Raw genomic sequence first — 22,580 nt, 5'->3', positions numbered from 1 at the left:
TATGGTTAGACACTGAAGAAAACGAGAGAAGGGCATCGATATCACTGGAAGCACCTGTCGCTCAGATGTGGTTGAGCAAGGCTGAGCAACTTGTGAATCGGAGACGAAGTCGAAGCGAAGAAGCAAAGACGAATAAACAGCCGACATTCGAAAGAACCGCCGTAGCACAGGAACATCTTCGAAGCAGCTTTGCCCTGTCACCTCCGCCGCTGTTCGCTCGAGGCAATTGCAATGCTTCCGACCCGTGACTTATGGAATGACCATAGCAGAGGACAAGTTGGTAATCCTGAGTGTCGTCCGTTTATTGTTTTGTCGTGTTGTTGATGTTGGGAATCGTCACTTGCCGAAATGGATGGAAATTGGAAGCCTTGGCAATTAGATAACAGATAAGGGAATGATAAGATACCTGAGCGATAGGTAAGGTGAATTTCTCGTGTGATTACATAAGGCATTCGAGAAATGGCAGGTGGGCGATACAGCGGCTGGCTGGTGGTCTGTGCATCCAGATCTCGAGGGGATCTGATCTTTGCTTGGCCCCGGTCCAGCCGGCCTCTTTTTTGATTGGCTGTATCAGAGAGGCGGGTCGATGCAACACCAGCGGAATATGCACGTGACGGGAGGCTTGGTCCAGATCATGGTCCACGGCCATCGGCCCTGGCCTTTTCCCTGCATGTTTGGAAGTACCTACCTTACCTTATCCTCACTCGGTGCATGTCCTGGGACTGTGGCAGGAGTCTACTCCGAACAGCATTTGTTCATTGTTGCGCTCCTATTATTTCCCTCATTGTCGCCGTTGCCTAGGTTGCCTTTGAGCTGCAAGGTACGAGTCACGGAGATGCTCTACAGCTACCCGTACTCGTATCATTTGTGAGGCTTGCAGTGAACTCGGCGAGGCGACGGCCCCACGAGCAGATCTTTGTGCTTTTGCAGTTTGGCTAGTCCGGAGTCTTTTCCGCCCATTGTCCAATCAGATGCCATCGGAAACAGCGCCGTCGAGTAGTCGCCCAAAGTGTCAGCGCCGGCATCGCGGGGCCCTTCTTTGGAGTACCTAAGGTACGGAGTACTGTTACAGTAGTACTGAACAAAGCCCGCCGCCCATCATGTGCCCAGTAGTAAATTCTAACATTCCTGTTGGCGGCTGGCTGCATGCATGGCTGTTTCCTGTCTTTATCTCCGTTTGTTACGGTACGTTTCTTTTTATGCATAAGGGTCTCTACGAGCACAGCAGGCTCTCACAGACGCATGTACCGCATACAACCATATTTCTGAACATGCATCAAAGCAATTCCAGTACCTCGTTCCTTTTTGCAGCTCGTAACCACGTCTTTGCAGAAAAAGTAGTGTCTGAAGCCGAGGAGAATTCCACTTTGAGTGTATATAGCTCAGAGATGATCCAATTCCAGAGGTATTTTAAATCAAACCCCGCCCCTAGACCGGATGTGGCCAGGGTGTATTGACTTAGCCTATGAGGTACGACAGAACGAAGGGCCTAGGCCTAGGTCTACAGAGCGTGTCACAAGGGGGAGTGCTGGTGCAAGAAGGTAGAGGGACGGGTAACGTAGGGAGGGTTATTGGAAAACGTAGATGCTGCATGCTGCCACTACCATGGGGGAAAGATAAGACCGATCGTGAAATGACGAAAGGACGGTAACAAGTCAAAACAAAGAGAACAAGAGAAAAAAAAAAGCAGGATCGAGAGACGATGGCTTTTGCCGATGGACAACTGTGGAGTGTCTTCCGGAGTGACGTATGTGACGCCATTAAATCGGGCCAAAGTGGCAACTCGGTGAGGTGCGCATCGAAATTCTGAAATCTCGATATCGACAAGCTTAAGTAAGGTAAGGAAACCAGCAGCAGGATGGCTATTCCCGGTACCCATCAGATCCAGCAAACACTGTGCTGCAGCACTGTTGACGCAGGGCATTGGGGTGTGGATGCTGGATGGCACTATGCCAATTTCGGTCCGACTTTTTGCGAATTCCAGTGTGGTCATCTGAAATTTCCATTGGGACCAGATGCCAAAGGCCAAGGTTTCGCACAGATACTTCCCGGGGTCTTCGCACTGTATGTCAAAGCCAATGAGAGAGCCAGAATAGCACCCCAATGCGGAGCAGGCTCCACCATGGGTCTGGACCTGGCCCAGTGGCCTTGTTAATCGCTCACCTCAACCTTCCTTCTCCGCTCGCCTGGCGGCCCATGTTGTGCTTGCTTGCTGCTCTGGCAGGAGCATTCTGCTCGTGTCTTGCGTGCCTGCTCTCTACCTACTCTATCCGTACTCAGCTCCTTCCGTCGTCCAGTCTCTGAGGTCAACCGCTTACCTCACCCATCCAGCGTCAATCGCCACCAGAAACTTGGCCCCAGCAATTTGCCGATTCCAGTCCTTGTGCTTTTTGCTTTGGTTCCATTCCATGATTGACTTCCTCTGCCAACCTCTTCCCACAATCTTGAACCGGGGGAGATCGATCTGCGGCGACTTCTTCCTGCGCCTTGCCTTGGGTGATTCGCCTGGCTTCGCCTCCCTTCCTCACCTCAAGCGAACCTCCCGCATCACTCGAGCCAGCCCTCTTCGGCATCCGACCTGAGCCCCCCCGCCCTAAGGTAGCCCAGCCCAACCGAGAGAGAGAAAGAGAGAGTGCGCGACCTGAACGATACATCATTTTCAACGTCCAGCGCATCGTCATTTCCATCGCAATCTACACGTTTGCCATCTTCTCATTTGCTATATTCCTTTCCACTATTCCGTACTCCTCCCACCTCCCCCGCCATGGTCTAGACAAACTGCGACATTTGCGACGTTCCCCCCCCAACAAGCAATCATCTGCGGTGACGGCTGCTTGCCTGTGAGTGTATCCCTATCTTCATTCCCATTCTCCCAACCTTGGTATACCTGCTTGTTCCCATTCCTTCACCTTTTCCCACTGTTCCCTTGCTCTGGCCTTGGCAATCCTCTGTGCCCCTCTATCAGCCTTACCTACCATGTATTGTGCTTTACACACCTCTTGTACTATTGCCTCCTCCAGCCGCCTGTCTTGAGCAACTCACGTTATGCCTGGTGACGCAAGGATGCATGCCCACGAAGTCCTTCTTGAGCCAGCCCATCGTGGGAAGAGGGAGGAGGGGCACTGTGTGTATTTTCAACCTCATTCCCCCCACTTGCGTCCGGTTGGTCTAGATGGTCTTCCTTCCCCCCTGCCTTCCTCGATAGCCACAGACAAGTGCATCTCGGTCGCAAAATTTTCCGCCATGATTCATTTCTCAAAATTATTCTTGGTCGCGCAAATAGTAGCTTAAGTTGACATGAACACTGTAGGTCAATACTATCTCGCCCGCGGATATCAAGGCGTGCTTCGACCCCCATTGTGCAACCAAGTAGAACCGACAGAGGAGCGGCCGGTCTCTCGTGACATAAAATTCACGCTGCCCGGCCATGGTTAACACTCCGCCGGCCAAGGCCGTCTCTGAGAGTCGCCGCGAGAGGGAGACATTCAGGTCCGCGCCCCAAAGTGCTTCTCCATCTGCCTCGACGGCTTCTCGTCAATGCAGGCTTCGCGTATCTTTAGTAGTAAATTTCCTGACCGCCTCCGCAGATATGACAGCTCCTTGATCGCACATACAGTCTACAACGACCCAAACAATCTCAAGCCATCCTCGGAACTTCGGTCATGTCCCGATGCGGCACTCACTTCCTTCGCTGAACTCGGCGCTCTACGCCTAAATGCCACCCGGGCCATGATATCCCTCTTCGACAGCAAGTATCAGTACGTCGTTGCTGAAGCTACGCAGTCACTCGCCCTGACTCCCAACACCAACCCCCCCGAAACCCAGCGCGGGGATATCGACCAGCTGCTACTGTGCGGCACTGCTATCCCACGATCGTCCGGCATATGCGAGCTCATCCTCTCAATCTCCGATCACCTCGACGAAAAACATCCTTCGGGTCCCCATCAGCTGCCTGTTACCGTTATTCCGGACCTTTCTGAAGATCCTAGGACCTCCCAGCGAGCCTTCTGTCTCAATACGCCGCAATGTCGCTTCTATGCCGGAGTTCCAATCCGTTCACAAAGCGGTATACACATTGGTGTCTTTAGCATCTACGGAGATACCCCGCGCAAAAGCTTTGACAATGTGGAAAATCAACTTATGCAGGATATTTCGAAAGTGATCCTGAACTACCTCGACGCAAAACGGAACAGGGACGATCACCGACGCGCAGACAGGATGGTTCGCGGCGTAGGCAGCTTCATCGAGGGCAAGAGCACCATGTCGGGATGGAGGGACAGGAATAATATTGACTCGTTCGATGACCACCCGTTTTTTGAGGGAGCTCTGAACAAGAACCAGCAAAAGATCGAACGCCAGAGAGAGATGGTGGCATTCCAGGCTTTTCAAGCACAGCAAAACCAGTCGTCTGCTGTTGCGATGCAGAATGTGCCGCAGCCGAAAGCTCAAGGGTCGGAGGATCGGCCGGTTTCGCCTACAACTGCTCCTCGACCTTCCCCTTCACCAAACCAAGATCCGAAGGCACTGCCATCTGTATCTGGGACCTCCTTGGATAGTATTCGTTCCGGGTCAGAAAGCATTTCCCAGGGAGACGGTGACTCGCACATGTCACATATTCGGCACGTTTTCTCAAAGGCCGCCAACATTGTTCGGGAAGCTATAGAAGTTGAGAGCGTGCTTTTCGTGGACGCCAGCATCGGCTCGTTTGGAGGGCTTGCTGGCCCTAGAGGGACTAACATGAGGTCTTCCAGAGGCCGCGGCTCATCCTCCTCCTCTAGCGACGAGCAAATAAGCCCGGGCATAGGTGTTGGAAGTGTACTGGGCAGCGATAGCGACCAAGAGGGCAGCCTTTGTGCGGTCCTCGGCTTCTCGAGTTCATCAATCTCAAGCGTCGATGGAGACATACCGTCTCTGAGTCACACCTCGGTATCTGAAAAGTTCCTCGCAAAACTGTTACGAAGATATCCGGAGGGCAAAATTTTCAACTTCGACGAGAACGGCTCTATTCAATCTAGCGACCATTCCGGCGACGATCACACTGTACAGCAAGAAACACCACTTCAGGAAATAGCAGACTTCATCAAGGCCCCAGCCGAGGACGAACGGCAACGAACTAAGAAACGGAAGCAAGCTTACTCGAGACGGAACGAAGGGAAAACACTCAGCGGCCTATTTTCAGGAACACGAAGCATGGCCATCATACCTCTGTGGGACGTACAAAAGCAACGCTGGTACGCTGGCGGGTTCGCATGCACCAAGACCCCGACTCGCGTCCTTACCATCGAAGGCGAGCTCAGCTACTTACGCGCCTTTGCATCAGTCGTCATGTCAGAGGTCGATCACGTCAGCTCGATGCTTGTTGACAAGGCGAAGACGGACCTGTTATCCTCGCTATCTCACGAGCTGCGGTCGCCGTTGCATGGTATCATTCTTGGCGCGGAGCTGATGCACGATACCACTATGGACGCTTTCCAGGGAGAGACGCTAGTTTCGATCGAAAATTGTGGCCGCACGCTGCTGGAAACCATCGACCACCTCCTGGACTGGAGCAAGATCAACAACTTCATCGGGCCTTCAAAGCATAGAAGAAATTCGGCCGCATTTGGTGAGCGAGGCTTGAGAGCTCGTGATCAGAAAATTAGTATCGAAGCTGGCATGATGAGCATCACATCAAATGTCGAAGTCGATGTCCTGTCTGAAGAGGTTGTCGAGAGCGTCTGTGCTGGCTTCAGTTACCAACGCGTCTCTGTGGCTCAACTTGCAGGCAACAGACCGACGGAGCACGCCGACACTACGGCGTTGCGCAGACTTGACAGTATGCAAGCAATGGAGGAAATGGCGACTCGAACCAATAGACTCGGGGACTTGCAACTCGTCCTCGGCGACGTATCCATTACCTTCGACATTTCGCCCGCGATTTCTTGGGGTTTCCATACACAGCCTGGAGCTTTGAGGCGAGTCATCATGAATCTCCTAGGGAACTCGCTCAAATACACCGACAAGGGATTCGTCAACGTCAATGTAAACCAGCTGGCCCCGACGACCGATGCACCGCCCAGAAAGGCCATCATTCAGATCGATGTCGTAGATTCCGGACGCGGCATTAGTCAGGAATACCTACAGCATCATCTATTCGCGCCTTTCGCTCAGGAGGACTCTTTTGCTGCCGGGGCTGGTCTTGGTCTGAGCTTGGTCAAGCAGATAGTCAACAAGCTGCGCGGGTCTATCCAGGTATGGAGTAAGGTCGGACGAGGAACGAAAGTGAGGGTTCAACTTCCCCTACTGTGCGCCAATCCGGCATCACCAACGGTGGCCAACGCGGAACATGGCAGCATTGACGCCTTCCGGGCATCTGTCAGCGAACTCATGGGTCTAAGAGTCAAACTGATAGGATTCCCTGAGGACTACGGAGTCAAAATGCCCGACGAGTTGGCCAGCAACACCTCCAGCGAAGGAGCATTGATCACCAATCTGTGCAGGGAATGGCTTCAGATGCAAATCATTGACCAGTCCATCCCGGCCTCGCAACAACTCCTTCCCGACTTGGTTCTGTCAACAGAAAAGCAACTGGAGCAGCTTTTAATGGAGCGCCGCCTGGGCATCATTAACACACCGGTAGTGGTGGTATGCCGGAACGCGCTTATTGCGCGCCAACTAGCTACCTCGGCACGATTCACCGGCAATCGCATCATATTTGAGTTCATCTCACAGCCGTAAGTTTGTACGTTCCGAATCAGCGATGAGCTTCAACTAACAGTTCGTCTACAAGGATTGGTCCGAGGAAACTTGCCAAGGTGCTTTTGCTGAGCTTCAAAAGATGGACGAAAATGCAAGAACGGGCGATACCAACTCCTACAATGTTATCCTTGGCCAGCCCAGAAGCGTCCAACGCGGGTGGCGACACGCCGACTGGGCGAGCACAAGACAGACTTACGGACGTGGGAAGCACCGAGGCCCTTCCAGAATTTCCGACTGGAGAGGATCTTCCCGAGAGGTTGGAGGAGTTGCCAAATACCGAAGTCGAAGCAAAGCAGAGTGTGGATGACCAAGTTGTGAAGGCGACGGATACTGAGCCGAGGCCTGAGGATATCGCCCTACCAAACACGCCGGAGGAACATCCCAAGAGACCAACGCTCGAGGGCCAAGACACCCCTCGGCTGTCCCATAGACCAAAGAAGGCTAGAGGAGATCGTCCCAAGTTTCTCCTGGTGGATGACAACCCTCTCAACCTCAAGATGTTGGCGACGTATATGACGAGGCTTGGACACGACTATCGAAACGCGAAAGACGGGCAAGAAGCGTTGGACGAGTTCCGTTTAGCACCGGGCGAGTACCACTGTGTTCTGATGGACATCTCGATGCCTGTAATGGACGGTTTCGAGGCGACACGACGGATCCGTGCTATAGAGACAAAGGACAGCTTGTCACGCTGTCTGATTATCGCGCTTACGGGATTGGCATCTGCCAATGCACAGCAAGAAGCGTTTGCGAGCGGCATTGATTTATTCTTGACGAAACCAGTGCGGCTGAAGGAGCTGAGTAGAATATTAGAGAGCAGGGGTATAGTATAACATGATGAGCAATGAGCGACGGAGAAAAGCGATGGGGTTTCGCGCGGGTCATACTCGCTTAGCGGGAGTTGGGAAGGGACCGCCATGGCGGTTAGGAAAAGACTTTTGTGGAAATGTCAAACAATCGTATGGATTACATGAGATACCCCAGTGGCTGGAATGCATCACTGCAATGACCCGGCTAGAGTTACTAGACTTTGTTGGGCGAGCATCGCTGGCTACACGATTCGATGCGCATCAGCAGTATAGCAATAGACGAACATGATGATAGATGGCCCTTAGGGCACCCCGACTCCGCTCTCTTTCTTCCTCGGGCCTTTGAGGAGGACACAAGATACACTTTGTCTTGGTCCGATATGGGTTGTCGCTAACAGCTTAGATAGTTTTCTTTGATCTTTTGGGGCTTGATCCCCAGTGTTCGATATTGTTTGTCTACCGCCACAATGGCAATGTGTCCTGTGCTGTAAGTTGGGTTGGTTTGAGATGGGATACATAAGCCAGAACTTTCCACGATACCGACGACTATCACCTTCGATAAGCCACACAGCAAGAAACTTCAACAAACCGGTAACCAGACACTCCCTCTACAGATTCAGATAACCCCCAAGAGCTTGACCAACAAGAGAACAAACTGACGAGATGGATACCACCAGCAGCACACCCACCCCATCCACGACCTCAACCACAACATCCACCCTCGCCGAGCCAGGCTTCTTCCACGACACGCTCCCATCCACCGAGCTCCCCAAGAACATCTTCGTCCTCAAGGACTGGTACTTTACCCGCTGCCGCACCCTCAACGACGCAAAAGCCCTGCTGGGCGTCTACAACACCCTCGTCCTCGACCTCGGCGTCACCACCCACGAGCTCTACAAGTGGAAAGTCAACAAATCCCTCGGCTACCGCATCGCGCACCTCATGCTCGAGACCGCCTTCGCCGAGGACAAGATCTCAAAGGAGCGGCGGAAGTGGGTGAAGCAGCACAAGCACGTCTGGTGCGGCGAGATTCAGAACTACGACGTGCCCGTTTTCGAGTTCACCGAGGACGACCGGGCGTTTCTGCGGGGGAGGTGGCCGCAGGCGTGGGAACGGTATAGCGTTGCGCAGATTGAGTGGGCGATGGAGGTTGAGCTGGAGCAGGCGAGGCGGTTTCTGCCGCGGAAGCATGAGCGGAGCGTGAGGAAGGAGAATTGGCGGTGGTTGTTTGGGGAGGAGAGGTGGGTTAGGAAGATTGCGTTTTTGGCGTTTGATGCTGAGGGGGTTGATGGTGAGGTTCGGTGGAAGGAGTGAGGTTTTGGCTTTTGAGGGAGGTTGCTTGTGAGGTTGTTTGTGGGTTGGTTTGGTATTGCTTGTTTGGAGTAGGAGTTTGGGAACGGTATTTCATGAAGAGAATCTCAATGACTTGTGTAGCCCTTGCAAAGAGTCAGATAGAGTGATGTAGATATGTTACATCTATTTCCTTATAACGCGTTGGACGCTTGTTCTCCTATGGTCTTGAATGTTCAGAGTGGAGGGGTATTCTGGGCCGCGTTCAAGGATTCGATGAACAGAGTCTGAACGTCGTGAGCAGCACTTCGTCACATGTTCTAGTTGTTAGATGGGTACTCAGGATGTCTTTCAGCATACCCCTACATACGAGGTAAGCCACCGCCCATTCGCACTCCTCTTCACTTCCATCGTATTCCAGGACAGTATTCGCATGGAAAGATAGTTAACAGGGACGAGGAGTATTCATGAAGTCACGGGGTGGGGGCCCACTCCGGGCTGATCTTCACATACCTGCTGGCATATAAAAGCCCGGTCGATTGAAGCTGAGGTGAAGCTTCCGGATACTCCAAACCGATCTGATCGTCTGAGGTGAGTATTTCATTCCCGTCCGCTTCCACAAAAAGATCATTTAAGGCCCTCCCCAAGTAAATCCCTTCCATCAATCCATTGCTTTCGCATCCTTTTTACTACACATCCTCATTCTGGCGATTTCCCTTGCAAATTCCCAACAATTACCACTTGTCCTCACCTTTCCTGTATCAACAAAGACTGACAAAGATGGCCTCCAAGGAAAACAACGCCACCACCGTCCTCGAGACAATCCCCGAGGAGCCTGCCCCCAAGCGCACCACCCGAAAGAAACTCCCAGACTCGAGACCCTCGAAGCCCTCTGCCGAGGACCCCTCCCCCGAGAAGAAGAAGCCGGCCGCCCGCAAGGCCGCCCCCAAGAAGACCACCGCCGCCACCGGCCGCAAGCCCAAGCCGGCCTGCAAGAAGCCCATCATGGGACCCGGCCGCCCCAAGGGAAGCAAGAACAAGGCGGTCAAGAAGAACAAGCCCCCCGCGAAGCGCAACAAGAACGCCAAGCGCACCACCGCCCACGACCTCCTCACCGCCATCCAGGACGACGAGATCCCCACCAACGCGCAGGTCAAGGCCGACTATGGCTTCTCGCGCTGCTACATCACCCTCGACCAGAGCAAGCTCTACAACGTCTACCGTACCGTCCTCGAGGACTTTGAGGTCAAGCCCGAGGAGCTCCACGAGTGGCTCCACCACGAGGATGGTCTGAAGAATGTGGCTGCGGAGATCAAGGCCAAGTTTGAGGCGTTGCTTGGTCCGGAGGATTACCAGGGCGATTATAAGTGGTTCCTTGAGAACCAGTATATCTGGGACCCGGAGGATCTCGTAAGCGAGGCGAAGGCTGCGCGCGCTGCGAAGGAGTTGAAGGAGTACTATGATGCTCGCAAGCGACCTGGTGACAACTTTGATTGGTACTCCTGAGTGCTCGACGAGACTGGCAAGATGATTCCCTTGATATGATGAGGGAAATTGCTCGACATTAGCATGATGAAGCCTACACAGATGCGAGTACAATGCCCTCCCCCATCGATAAGAGCTCGAGCTGACCATCGCAGTGCCTTTTGCTACCTAATCGGACGAACCCTACACCATCGGCACCTTACTCTATGCGATACCCTCGGCTGCTTGCTTCGATATGGCGTATTGAGCTTGAAAACAGGAGTGTAATGGCTGGGTTCGGATGCGGCAGGTCTTGCCATAGAATTGTGCTTGGAGAAGGGGAATCGGTCGCCTTGGTAGTACAGCAACAATAGACATTGAGATGTTGTGAACAGAGATGACCATGGCTTGAGATCGATTCCCTTTTGCAATATTTGACGTGATCACGATGGTCCTACTAGGTACAAAATACTTTGTTGACAACGGAAGGCGCCTAAGTAAAAGCTCGCTCCTTCCTCTCCTGTCTTGCTCCCGGATGTCAGTCTTGAGGAAGGCAGTCGAGATGGGCTCCTTCCCAAGGTTGACGTTGGCAGCTTCACTTACATAAGCCCCCACCATGCGAGTCCCTCCTTCACCTTCCCCCATCAACTTCATCGCCAGTTTACCTAGGTATACCACCACGATTCCGCGAGCAACAATTGCCAATTGACAAGGCCGTCATATTCATAACCTACAATCGAATGTAATCGCTTGGTAGCACATCAGGATTTGGCGTCGGCCTGAATAAGCATAGCATCGACCCCCACCGCGTCCTACGCACTGTGCCGCCCCTCCTTGCCACTCCATCAAACACTCTCTCGAGGGCGATCAACCTCGACGCGAAACAACATTCGCTATACCATCATGATAGAGGCGCAAGCCTCCGACGCGTTCATGGTTAATACACTGCTCCCCGCTCACCCCACGTCAAAGATAGTTCCCACCCCGCGATGGTCGGCAACAAGCACAACATAGCTGTAAGTCAAGGCATATCGGTGGAATCAACGCGGTATCAACTCGTTACGCAGGTCCATGTAATCGCCCAAAAATGCCTGGGTCCGTTCTTCCATTTCACCGCTTCATCCAATTCTTCCGCGTCGATCGATACCACATGTCGGCAATCTTCTGCCGCCATTCCCAGCTAGAGTACAACTCCCTCCAATTATCAGGTTCAAGGCGCCGCTCGAACGTCAAAGACGGCTCTTCCTCCTCCGGACCCAACAACCACTTCTCCAGAAAGCCCTTCGGCTTCGTCGCGGCCCGCACGCGCGCCAACGACCTAGCACTCTCAAGCTCCCACTCCATCGCAGACTCGACCTCAAGGGTACGCATCCCAGCCCACTCGGGAGAAGCTTCTCTGATGTATTGGGCGTGATGTAGCGCTGTATGTGATGTGTTCTTGGTACCAATACGTAGTTATGTGGGCTTGTACTGGATGGTGATCTTTACTAATTGAGGACGCGATGGAGCACTTACATAGATTCTTGAGGCGGAAGCTTTTTCAGGGCAACAAGTGCCTTCACGCCTTGTCCCATGCAAGATCTCAATCAATTCATTGTCAATCAGAATAGCTACTTCGTCCCTCATTGGTACAAACGCCGCTGGCTTTGATGGTCCAAGACACACAGTGACTATCTAGCAAAGAGCCAGCAGAGGAATAAGGACTGTTGTGACTGAATGATATTGTTGATTTGTTTTCGACGGGCAACTCTCAAAGATTACCTAAACTGTCACAAGCCTCCTTTGCTGAGGCCGAGGCACAATTCTCTGTATCTCAATCAACCGCAAGCCAATGTACGCCCATGTCACCATCTCTCATGCCGACTCATCAACTGCATCTTTCTGCCATGTCGAATTACTTGCGGGGGAAGACGTGGACTTTCTGTGCAGCACGCAGAAATCAGTAACAAGGCGGAAAGAGAAGGCAGGGAATGGAAAGACTTACCACACCAGGCATATTCTGCATAGCGCGGGCGATCTCGCCAAGGGGCACGCCATTGAAGCCATCGGGGCAGAAGATGGCATGGCCGGCCGCGGGAGGTCCATTCGGATCCACGTTGGGCACAGAGCTGAAGCGCGTGCCGCGGACGGTGCGGACATACTCGCCCTTGGCCTCGAGCGCCTCCTTCTTGTGGCGGAGACGGGTCTGACCCTCCATGAAGACGGGAATGCGAGCCATGTATCCATCGTCGTCAGCGGGACCGGCGAGGGCACCCATGATCTCTTCGGCGTGGGCGGCGAGCTCCGCGTCGACGTCGTTGGGGTTCCAGATGTACTGGTTGTAGTCGAACCAGGTGATGATTCCGGCTGAGGTCTTGTTCTGATTGAGTTTGGAGAAGGCAGTACTGATGTGCTTGCCGAGCTCGAGGTCACCCTCAGCGGCCCAGGCCTGGAGCTGGGCGGGGGGGATGGCCGGTTCCATGCCTTCCATCAGGAGGCCATAGACAGAGAGGAGCTTCTCCTGGCCCTTGGTGGTGATACAGCGGTCGAAGAAGAAGTCCTTGAGGGTCTGTGGGTCGGTCGGAAGTCTTCTCTCGACGATGTTCTTGAGTAGGATCTCGGCGGTGGGCTGGTGGGGGTTGACTTCGGCCATGGTGTTGTTGGTGTTTGGGGTTGTTTGCTGTCAATTGAATAGTCAGCAATGGAATAGCAAGTCAATGTTGAGCAAAGGGGAGAGCGAACCTTTTCTAGTGTGCAACTTTTGTAATGATGGCAGATGCTAAGAGAGTTGAAGTTGGGGATGAGTGGATGGAAAGAACGGAAAGAGGTAATTATTCAATCTGAGAGGGAGAGGATTGGAGGTAATAGTTCTTGAGTCTCCCAGATGAAGCTTGTTGAGAGACCAAGAAGTTCTTTGAGGTCAAACGGACAGCATGAATCCCATGACCCTTTCTTATCACCTCAACCCTTCTTCTAGCAAACGGATAGATTGAAGGTGTGGGAGTATATGCAGCGAGCCGTTTGTCGCCAGCATTCAGCACAATGGCCCCGTAGGCAGCAAATTAGAGAGTTGAGTGCGGGAAGCCTGCAGATGCAATCAGAAACGAGAGGTATAGATGATTGAGCTTCTTTAGACTGATCTTTGTTAGTGCCTTCTCTTTGGAGAGCTGCCTGATGTTGACTTTGGAAGACGTGCACGAAACCTGCGTACGGGGAACTTGATCACTGTGGGAAGGCTCTAACATTTGTTTGCTATTCCTAATTACTCGAGGTCTGTCCCTCGAAGTAAACATGCCGATAAATCTTGTACCTGTAGGCCTGGGTGCTTCTCACAGATCTCTTCCGTGGGTATTTTGTTCGTGAGACTGATATGATTTGCGTTATCCTGACGCAAGGTCATCACTTGAGGGATCTTCGCTCGAGGAATCAATACCTGGGAATTCGTCGTTATTCGAGGGGTTACCGCTTGTATCATCGACGCTCAAGGTGTTGCTCGAGGCCCCATCCATTGCTTGATCTTCTTCTTCCACCGGACGTGTTGCTTCTCGTACGCGGGCTGCCATGTAGTCAACAGTGTGCCCAGTCCACCCACTTCCTCGATCTCGGTCCCAGCCATGCATGATCTGACAGAAGACCCGCGACATTGTGGCGCACTCCCGGACGAGATCGGTATGGACTGTCATAGCATATCCTAGTCTGCTGTCCTCAGGTATGATGACCCAGATGTTATGGCGAAACCACCAGATGTATACATCTTTCGTCAAAAGGTGAACCTGGGCGAAATACTGCTTGATCATCTCGGCGAGTAGTGACTTGCCCCTGCAATCATCCATCCCTAGATAACGACGCTGTCGAGGTCGAAGAAACAACCAAGGCACTTGTATGTCGCCCAAAGGAGGCGTTCCTCTTGGTTATTGCCATATTGGCAAAGATCGAACCCGAAGTCTTGTCGTGTTTGCGGATCAGTGGGAGGCTCGCAGGTACCGGCTCGAAGGGACTCGGCGAGGTAATGGTGGGTATTCAGTCGTTTGTTCTGCACGGGGCAGAGAGCCATGTAGTTGGCGGCATCAATATTGTGGGCTTTTGCCCTCTGACACTTGGTACTGCAGAACCAGTTGGATCGACAATCGTTGCAGTGGTGCGCGAGTGTGGGTTCTTTGCAGTATAAGCACCGCCGGTTGCCAGAATGGACAGGACTTTGTGTTGGTTCCACTGCCGTTCGTGTTATTCGTTCGGACTCGAGACTGGCGAGGTGGGATAGGATAAAGAGAGACATCGTTATCGAATGTTGAATCCAATAGATAGTATGGTATGGTATTGATTCGATGTCGTTCGCAAGCAAGGACTCATCGTAGGAGAGGTTCGTTAAGGTCAATGACTCGAAATAGGGGTAGATGGACGACCTGTAGAGGAAGGAAGGAACGCGTCAGCAACGAATGCAAGAAAGAAAGGAAGGAGGGAGGTCGACTGGGTTGCTACAGCCATGATTGTACCTGGCGGGAACCTTCGACGAGGCCGCGAGGAAGGACTGGACATCTCTGGTCCTTCCCTAATGCTATGCCTACCGTTCCTGCCTCCCGAAATCGTGAGCCTCCTCACGTGATCGAAACACATCGTGTCTTTGGTCAATGACTGGGAACTGGCTACGAACTGTACGCCGTGCCATCAGCTCTCCCGCGGGCAACGGTACAAACTGGACTTCAGGTCATCCATCATGCGGAGCATTATCTTCTCACACTCCCCGATGGCCTGGGAAGTGGGCTGGTCCTGTCGCCCAGTTGATCCAGACGCAGCACAGCAAGACGGTATGCCTCACCTCGAACGGTGCCGCCTTACTCGGGCATCACTGGAGGCCACAAGCAGGCCGACCGGGAAACAGAGGCATTCGACAGCCTGAACAGTCGCCTGAAACTTTGGCTATACATTTTCACAACATCAGAGCTCAAGGGGAAGGCCTCAGATTTGGCCACTACTGTCTACAGTTAAATTACGGAATCCCTCCATTCAACCGCCACCCGCGGGCAGCAGAGACACGGCGCCGAAACGGACATCACCGCCTCGCCCTGATCTTTGGCAACGAGGTTGACTGTACGCGTTGCCAAATAATTATTCGCCTTCGGAATTGACCGCAGATCGAGAAGTGAAAAAGCGATGCAAATTCCCATCCTCTGTGATACTCAGCCGGTGGCGATAGATGCACATCGAGTTCTCGGGCGACGGATCGAAAACTCTACGTTTCCCATATCTCCAATATGGCAACATGCAAGTTACGGATACAGAAATGTCCGTTTTCGATCAACGTTGCGCCCTTGCAGCTGCCACGTTCTGCATGGGTTCGGAATTCGTCCAATCAATTCTTTGGCTTCACCTCAGTCTAGTTCCACAAAACCTTCCGTTCAGCATCTGGGCCGCGCCTGCATGCCGTGTTATTGAGTTTGGTGGCTTTCCCACCGTTTTACTTCACAAAACTGGGGATTTGACTGCAACGTTGGAGAGAGCGTGGAACCGTAAGCGTAAAGCAAAGTGTAAAACGGAGTATTGGGCGGTCCCGTGCTTTCCCCTCTTTTCAACGCTCGATTTTCCTTTATAAACGAAGAAGGCCCCATCCCTCGTTTTCGATCCCTCTCACGATTCTCGATCTCTACACCATTCTGCCTCCTCCACCCATCGACGTCATCAACAGACTTTCTTCCCATTCCCAAAACTGGCAGCAGCCCCGCTCTTACGTTCACGACAATTGGTCCGTCCGATTTCTTGACGGATTCCAGTCCGTTTCCCAAATCGGCCGAGTCCGTTCCAAAATCCATCTTCCAAAGAGTCAATGGCCCGGACCCCGGCAGATCTTGTCACGCCCGTGCCGGCCCTGATTTGGCGACGCCGTCCCAGCAAGAATGAGTGCAGCAACGCCAACGAACCACTAGCGCCCATGTCCCTGAACCATCTCAAGGCCAGCGAAATCATTCAGAGAGTGCGTTCTGCCTGCCCACCCGATGCGATTGCCAAAACCCGATCTTTAGAATGCGATTTCTGAAGAGGAACAAAAAAGCATGTCCATCATGTGCTGACAAAACCCCTCTTGACTTACACAGGTCCATGGCGATGCAAACAACCTGCTTCGCAATATTCAAGGCTTGCTCCGATACAGCAGAGCACCTGCGCTTGAGGGCGGCCGCCTGGTGACCGGAGTCCTACTTGGCAACCCAAAGCTCCTACACGCGCAGAAGATTTCCCAGCACATTACCGGAGACATGGCGGAGTTGGTGGCCATCTCTCAGAAGTCAAAGGAGACGACCCTGCGAACGAGACGCCCCAGCCACTTGCGCAAGGTCCGCCGCAAACAACATGGGCAAGCCGAGCACGCTGCTGATGCTGCCGGGAACCATCACTCACATGCAGTAAGTTACCGCAAACTCCATCCAATGTTCCTCATCTCTCTCCGGCCAGACGACGTCCGTTTCTTATTCTCATTGCAACATTCGTCTTACCAACCTGGTTCACAATGGAAGCTCGGTAGGGGCTGGCTACACTGAACATTCACTCACGCTGAGAAACAGTTACAGAACATGTCCGATCCCTCCGTCTGCCATAACTGCCACACCACCTGTACACCACAGTGGCGTAGCGGACCCGCGGGGCCGCGCACCCTCTGCAATGTCTGCGGCCTGATTCATGCCATGAGGCAGCGGAAGCAAGGGCTCAGGCACAGCAACCGTGTCTCGGCGTCTTCCTCAATGTCGTTCTCTTCTTGAGCCTGTGCCGGGTCTATTTTACCGCTTTTCATCACTTGTTTGCCATGATTGTTGCGATTATAGTACGGATATCCTCTGTTGCGCTCACGAATACCTTATGATACCACTTTTGTTCCAATCGGATTGGCGTTCATCGATGCTTGCTAGAGTTATGGGACTGCACAACTGGAAGTTTGGATCAATGGGTTTTTGGGTGGCCGAGGGTTAGGGGACCTTGGGTGTCTGGGCTTTGGCTGGGGAGTCTGGGATTGGAGTTTGGTTGTGTGTCCTTCTGTACCCTTCCTAGTCATAAGATTTACTTAGCGGACGGGGGTCCGTCGGCGCGAAAACGTTACTCTCACGGTTGTTCCCAGACAGGTTGCCGGTGTGATGGGATTTCAACGCTAATTGAGGCTTGCCCAGCGTGCGTGATTTCGTGATGGAGTAGAGTGATAGGTATACTGGCCTCTGTTAATGACCTGTTGTTGTTCTTGTTATTGTTATCATCCATATTCGTAATGCCGATAGCTTCAAGACGTTCCTCCCGTGCCTCCTGAACGGTAGGAAGAGCAGTATCTCACTGACCTCAGCGTGCCTACCCCTGACGAAAACTCCGCTCATGCTGTGTGCCACCTCTACATGGTGTTCAAGGCCTCTGACACACGACTGTATTTCATCAGCTGCTTCTGTAACTGCATTGATACCTCTATCCGCTTCTGAAGCCATGTTCTGTGAGTAAGTTCTGTAAATTCCAGGATATGCCACAGATACATCACTGAAGTTTCAACGCGGATTGCACTCTAGAAACGGACACATCCGTCTGACTCAACAAACAGGACAATAAACATTACCGTTTCCTTGATTTTGCTATTGACTAGAAAATGGATCATGAAATGTATTGGAATGTTTCTGTTTCCAAGGACCTTTACAATGGAAAATCCTGTACGTGGCATCTTTTCAACTAAAAGGTGATTGAGAATGCTGGCAGTAACATCTTCTAACGTCAATCAGAAAAGAATGGTTCTGATCTTGTGCCTCTTTTCTTTTGACCCTTGTGTTCACAGCCGAAGTACCTATGATGCACTAAGTTACGATCCCAACAAGGCGGAAAGATCAACTACTTCTTAGAACAGAAACTTGTCAATTGGCATAGGGTCTACGCTGCTGTAACTTTTGTCCAGTGTGGTCATAGGACAAGATGTGTCACGATGTCAATCATCTGCACCAAAAGATGCCCTCATTTCAGGCCAGGTTGGGTTTCTCTGAACTGTTAAGCAGATATAGAAAATCGTCGTGTTAGTAGTACCCGATGTCCATTTGATACCTATCTACTGCTTAATGTTACATGCCAGCAAGTGAAGAGATTGCTCAAGGATCTTTTCGCGCTTGGTCTTCTTGATCCTCTTGCGACGAGAATGAAGCCGGGGCCACTGTGCTACACAGGAGGGGTCGTGAAAAGGGGGGAATGGGAAAGGCAAACCAAATCAAAACAAACCACCCTTCTCCCTCGCTCTTCTCATCCCACTTATCCCACTGATACCGCCTTACCAAATATAGATGTTCTCTCCTGCAACACCACTTTACTGGCCATAATAGTCCAAGTGAAGTGGCAAACCGCGACAAATTGGACGGGGTAGAGGGTGGGCAAAGGAAAGTGGACAGCGCAAAGCTTTCATCCCCTCCTCTCCCACACTCTTTCTCTGTTCTCACCGTATCACCCACCCATTTCCTGGCCCAGAAAAGCATATTCCGTCCAGTGTGACAAACCTCGTATGCTAATACAAGGTGTCACGGGCACCATGTCGCAAAATTCTCTCTCTGGCTGACACGTTGCCCACTGTGTCACGAAGTGAGGAGCAACCTGACATTGCCAACCCCAGCCAGGGACTCTTTTACCGCACTAAGAGGTCCGTTTTCGCTACCGGCAAGAGGGCCTAGGCCCCCAGTGACGCAACAGCGCAGCAGAGGGTCCAGGGACCAGCTCTGGTGTCAGAAAAACCGAGAGAAAAAGAGCGGATGGAGGAGATTAAACACCGAGCCGGAGAGAATTCCGCCAATAGGAATCTGTAATCTGGCCCTGGAGACACTTCCTATTGGCCTTTCAAAGCCCGTCCCAGTTGCGGAAGGAGGGAAAACGGAAGACGACTGGGTCTGGGACTAGGGCACAGGCTTCCCAGTCTCCAGAGAGGCAGTCCCTTGCAAGTCTCTGCGCCCAATTCTGGAGAACCGACGGATAAGTCCATCTGCAGGAATGACAGTGTGAACTCCTAGGTGCTTTGTGAGAGTCTACCTGCCGTGTACATGCAGCAACAGGCGGTGTCCATGACACCTTTGCCGGACACAATTCGTGACACTCGAGGATTGTACCGGCTCAGCTGTGTATCGTGAGTTTGTCACACTGAGCCAAACTCCGCGCCATAGAGGTTAATATGGGGTTGGAGTATTGGAAAGTAGTCTGATGCTCCCAACACAAAGTCCAGGACTGTGTGGAAATTCCCTGGTCTTTTATCTTGAAATGTTGCTGGGAATTTCTTGGAGCGGCGTCGCCGGATCCTCTGTATAACATTGTCAGATTGTGCATAAACAGTAACTACCTTAGCTTGTGCAGTGTCGGACGATCCAACGTGGACGGACGCGTGCTAGCCGCGGTACACTGCACAGTAAACTTGAGTAAAGTACATGGAGTACGTACCTGACTGCCCAAAAGACCCTGATTGCTTGAGACAGCCCAGTTTTTGGACCCTTGGACCCCTTCTTACCCTTTCCAGCTTGTTAGTTTGTTGGAGAGAGGGGAAGAGATACAGTGCCTGCCCGTACGGAATTACGGATACATACGGATAGCATGCACGCTAATTTGTCAGTTTCTCGTTCAAGCAGGGTCCTAAAAACGGTACGTCATAACTGTGGCCTGGGTCATTACGGTGGGAGAGACTGCGCTGTTCTCGAAGTCGCCCCCAAGGGAATCGTATTTCGATAAAACTGTCGTACCTCAGCACATCCGATCCCTCAGCCAAATACCCGATCCTGTCGTTCTTTTCCATCCAACTTTTGCATTACACGATTAATCAGAATTCGCCTGGGCCTTGTTCAATTTGCCATCCCGTCCCCATGCAGTTTCCCTATCGGTTTCTTCGATTTCCTCGATTCCTGTGATCGCAAACCCGGAATCTCGATCCTCGAAACCTCGATCCCCAACACATCGACATTTCCATCGACATTCCCATCCAAATCCCATCGAGTTTTTCCATGGTTTCCGTCAAAGCTGATGTGCAGCTGATCCACAAACGGCCCAAGCTCGGGTTGCAGATGTCGGCGGAGGCGGAAGGGGAGGCGGCGGCGAATGCATTCGCGTCCGATGCAGCGCCGGACAACGCCGATGCCCACGCGCCGCTGCCGCCAATGTCCTTTGACCAGATCAAGGCGACGGAGATGATACAGAGAGTGAGTCGAATTTGTTGACGATGTCGGTTCCATCCCTTGTCGTTCTCGATCGGTGCAAGTGGCGACTTACACGGATGGTTCTAGATTCACGACGATGCGAGACAGTTGCTCCAAAACATTCAGGGTCTGGTCGATGGCACCTGTTCGAAAGGCGGCTGCGAGTGCGGCGATTGCTCTAGAGAGACGACGAGCAGCAACTCGAGAATACTAGCTGCGCAGAGCTTATCAGAGGCTATCGCCAGCAACCTGGATGACCTGGCGCTGCTGTCCTACAGAAGCACCACAGATGCAGACCGGCAACAGTCTGTGAGCCCCAAAGCGACCAGGAAAAGGCGCTATTCCAACGTGGCGGCATTTGATCGCACTTCAAAAGTGGTAGGCTCCTTTTTTCCTCAATCATCCCTTCCAATCCGTCAACAAGATGTTGTGAACTAAATCATCGTGATAACAGAAGCGTGTGGTGGACGACTCCCTTTGCTGCCACACCTGCCAGGCGACGAGCACGCCGCAATGGAGAGACGGACCCGACGGTCGGTGGACGCTCTGTAATGTTTGTGGACTATTATATGCGCATCATTTACGCAAGAACGTTTCTATTGCACGTCCAAAAACCCAAGAGACGATGGGGAGGCACATTTAGCGGCGAGATTGTGGAGAGGCAAATATGTCAGTGGGCGGCGTAACGGAGCATTGTATTCATGATATTTGAGCGAGGCGTCCTAGGAGTATACGCTGAGCGCCAGCGACGGGAATTCTTCGTTAAAGCATCGTAATTGTTTTCTTTTTTCACGATGAACAGATACCCGACGAGACTTGGAATTAAGCATGATGATTCTTCTTGTTGAACGGTCTGATGGTGGCGATTCGCCTTGTCCCGGAACGTGTGAACCCACTCAACCGTGCGGTCCAGCTTGTGCTGTTCCACCATATTAAACGGGATTTCGACGAAACCATTCACAGTTTCTTTCGTCCCAGATACGGCCATTAGGTAATTTAGAAATAAACGGGCTTTCGGGGTCGAAAAACCCAGAAAACTGAGCAGTGACGTCAGAAGCCGCCAATCATCCGGTCATTCTGGACGGGCAGTCGCGAATAACAACGGGGGCGAAAGGCGGGACGGGAACTGGGAAGGCGCAAGACGCAGAAATAAGATTGTCAGGCTACGTACATTTCCCGAAATGGCTATGGCCACGTGTGGGCGAACTTCTTTCGATTCGACTCGATTGAAGTTCGATTGACATGTCGCAGGCAAATGTTTGTACATCGGCTTCAATGTGTGTTGAGATCCGCCACTCGCTTCCTGTCAGTCCTTTCGACCTCTTCAATCCTCACGAATAACGCTTTGAACGGCGCCAAGCGCATTTGCTAGAAACGGGCCAGCCCTCATGACTCGACTTATTCCCGTGGGCAGAAGGAAAGAAGATTTTGCCACGGTCTTTTGCCAAAGCGGTCGCTGATGTTGAGTGATATTCTTCACGAAGCATCAACATCTGTCAGTGCTTACATGTACTGTTAGGTATTATTGCAGGCCTGACTACACCGATGCAACCGCAACCAGACGAATATACCACTCGCAGACCTTCTGTTCTTTGCAATTGTCGCTCGTACTCGCCGCTCGTACTTCCTGCCGCCATCTTTCAATCCAGCATTCATTTACACGTGGTCCATCGGCATCATATGTGGCGGATGAGCTAGAGACACGGCTCCGTCTAGTCGTGCGGGGCGGCTATGGCTCAGCCTGCACGCTCAATCGACGACGATGTCCAAGTACACCAAAATCTCGACAACCTCCTCGAGCCCGCGTCCAACACTATACAAAACTTCGGCTTCTTGGTTGCTCTCGTCGTGAACGAGGACAATGTCAGCCGTCTCGTGGTCAAGTGCGCAAGCGATAATTCGGCCACACTTACAGGTTATTCCCCGGATGACCTGTTCGGACTCGAAGACTTTGGCAGCATCCTGGAGCGAGACGATGTGGGAACCTTGATGGCTCGGCTTGGCTTGCTCAGAGAGGAGAGATCCAATGTAGGAGCTACAGGTGGCCGTGCCGTTTTCAACCTGTCGATTATCCACAAACAAGGCGAAACTACAAGATTTTGGTGCTCCATGCACCTTACCAGGAACTCTCCAG

The 22,580-nt window shown here is 52.3% G+C and overlaps 6 protein-coding genes across 6 annotated transcripts; 5 read left to right on the top strand and 1 right to left on the bottom strand.

The window, feature by feature from the left end:
• The first annotated feature begins 2,318 nt into the window (after positions 1-2,318).
• Positions 2,319-7,753, top strand: HER10_EVM0008407 (hsp90-like protein). The gene is made up of 3 exons (XM_035477930.1): positions 2,319-3,489; positions 3,588-6,713; positions 6,770-7,753. Exons 1-3 carry the CDS (start codon positions 3,428-3,430, stop codon positions 7,569-7,571), a joined length of 3,990 nt encoding a protein of 1,329 aa, XP_035336300.1. The 5' UTR covers positions 2,319-3,427; the 3' UTR covers positions 7,572-7,753.
• A 457-nt stretch (positions 7,754-8,210) lies between these two features.
• HER10_EVM0006379 (uncharacterized protein) lies at positions 8,211-8,861 on the top strand (the record flags this gene model as incomplete). The annotated part of the gene is made up of 1 exon (XM_035475965.1): positions 8,211-8,861. One exon carries the CDS (start codon positions 8,211-8,213, stop codon positions 8,859-8,861), a length of 651 nt encoding a protein of 216 aa, XP_035336122.1.
• Positions 8,862-9,617: 756 nt separating this feature from the next.
• Positions 9,618-10,343, top strand: HER10_EVM0009985 (uncharacterized protein; the record flags this gene model as incomplete). The annotated part of the gene is made up of 1 exon (XM_035479455.1): positions 9,618-10,343. One exon carries the CDS (start codon positions 9,618-9,620, stop codon positions 10,341-10,343), a length of 726 nt encoding a protein of 241 aa, XP_035336444.1.
• A 3,063-nt stretch (positions 10,344-13,406) lies between these two features.
• Positions 13,407-15,013, bottom strand: HER10_EVM0002424 (uncharacterized protein). The gene has a single exon (XM_035472136.1). It carries the CDS (start codon positions 14,111-14,113, stop codon positions 13,661-13,663), a length of 453 nt encoding a protein of 150 aa, XP_035335744.1. The 5' UTR covers positions 14,114-15,013; the 3' UTR covers positions 13,407-13,660.
• Positions 15,014-15,906: 893 nt separating this feature from the next.
• Positions 15,907-17,475, top strand: HER10_EVM0000651 (uncharacterized protein). The gene is made up of 3 exons (XM_035470423.1): positions 15,907-16,248; positions 16,370-16,675; positions 16,835-17,475. The coding sequence occupies exons 1-3, from the start codon at positions 16,102-16,104 to the stop codon at positions 17,027-17,029; spliced, it is 648 nt and encodes a 215-aa protein (XP_035335580.1). The 5' UTR covers positions 15,907-16,101; the 3' UTR covers positions 17,030-17,475.
• Positions 17,476-19,995: 2,520 nt separating this feature from the next.
• On the top strand, positions 19,996-21,457 carry HER10_EVM0013346 (GATA zinc finger). Its single transcript, XM_035482708.1, has 3 exons — positions 19,996-20,449; positions 20,534-20,824; positions 20,901-21,457. Exons 1-3 carry the CDS (start codon positions 20,255-20,257, stop codon positions 21,087-21,089), a joined length of 675 nt encoding a protein of 224 aa, XP_035336748.1. The 5' UTR covers positions 19,996-20,254; the 3' UTR covers positions 21,090-21,457.
• The last annotated feature ends 1,123 nt before the right edge of the window (positions 21,458-22,580 follow it).

This window comes from Colletotrichum scovillei, assembly GCF_011075155.1.
Source record: "Colletotrichum scovillei strain TJNH1 chromosome Unknown Contig00003, whole genome shotgun sequence".
Classification (NCBI taxonomy): Eukaryota; Fungi; Ascomycota; class Sordariomycetes; order Glomerellales; family Glomerellaceae; genus Colletotrichum; species Colletotrichum scovillei.
Note: the sequence above shows the minus strand (reverse complement) of the source record. Positions and strands in the feature narration are given on the sequence as shown.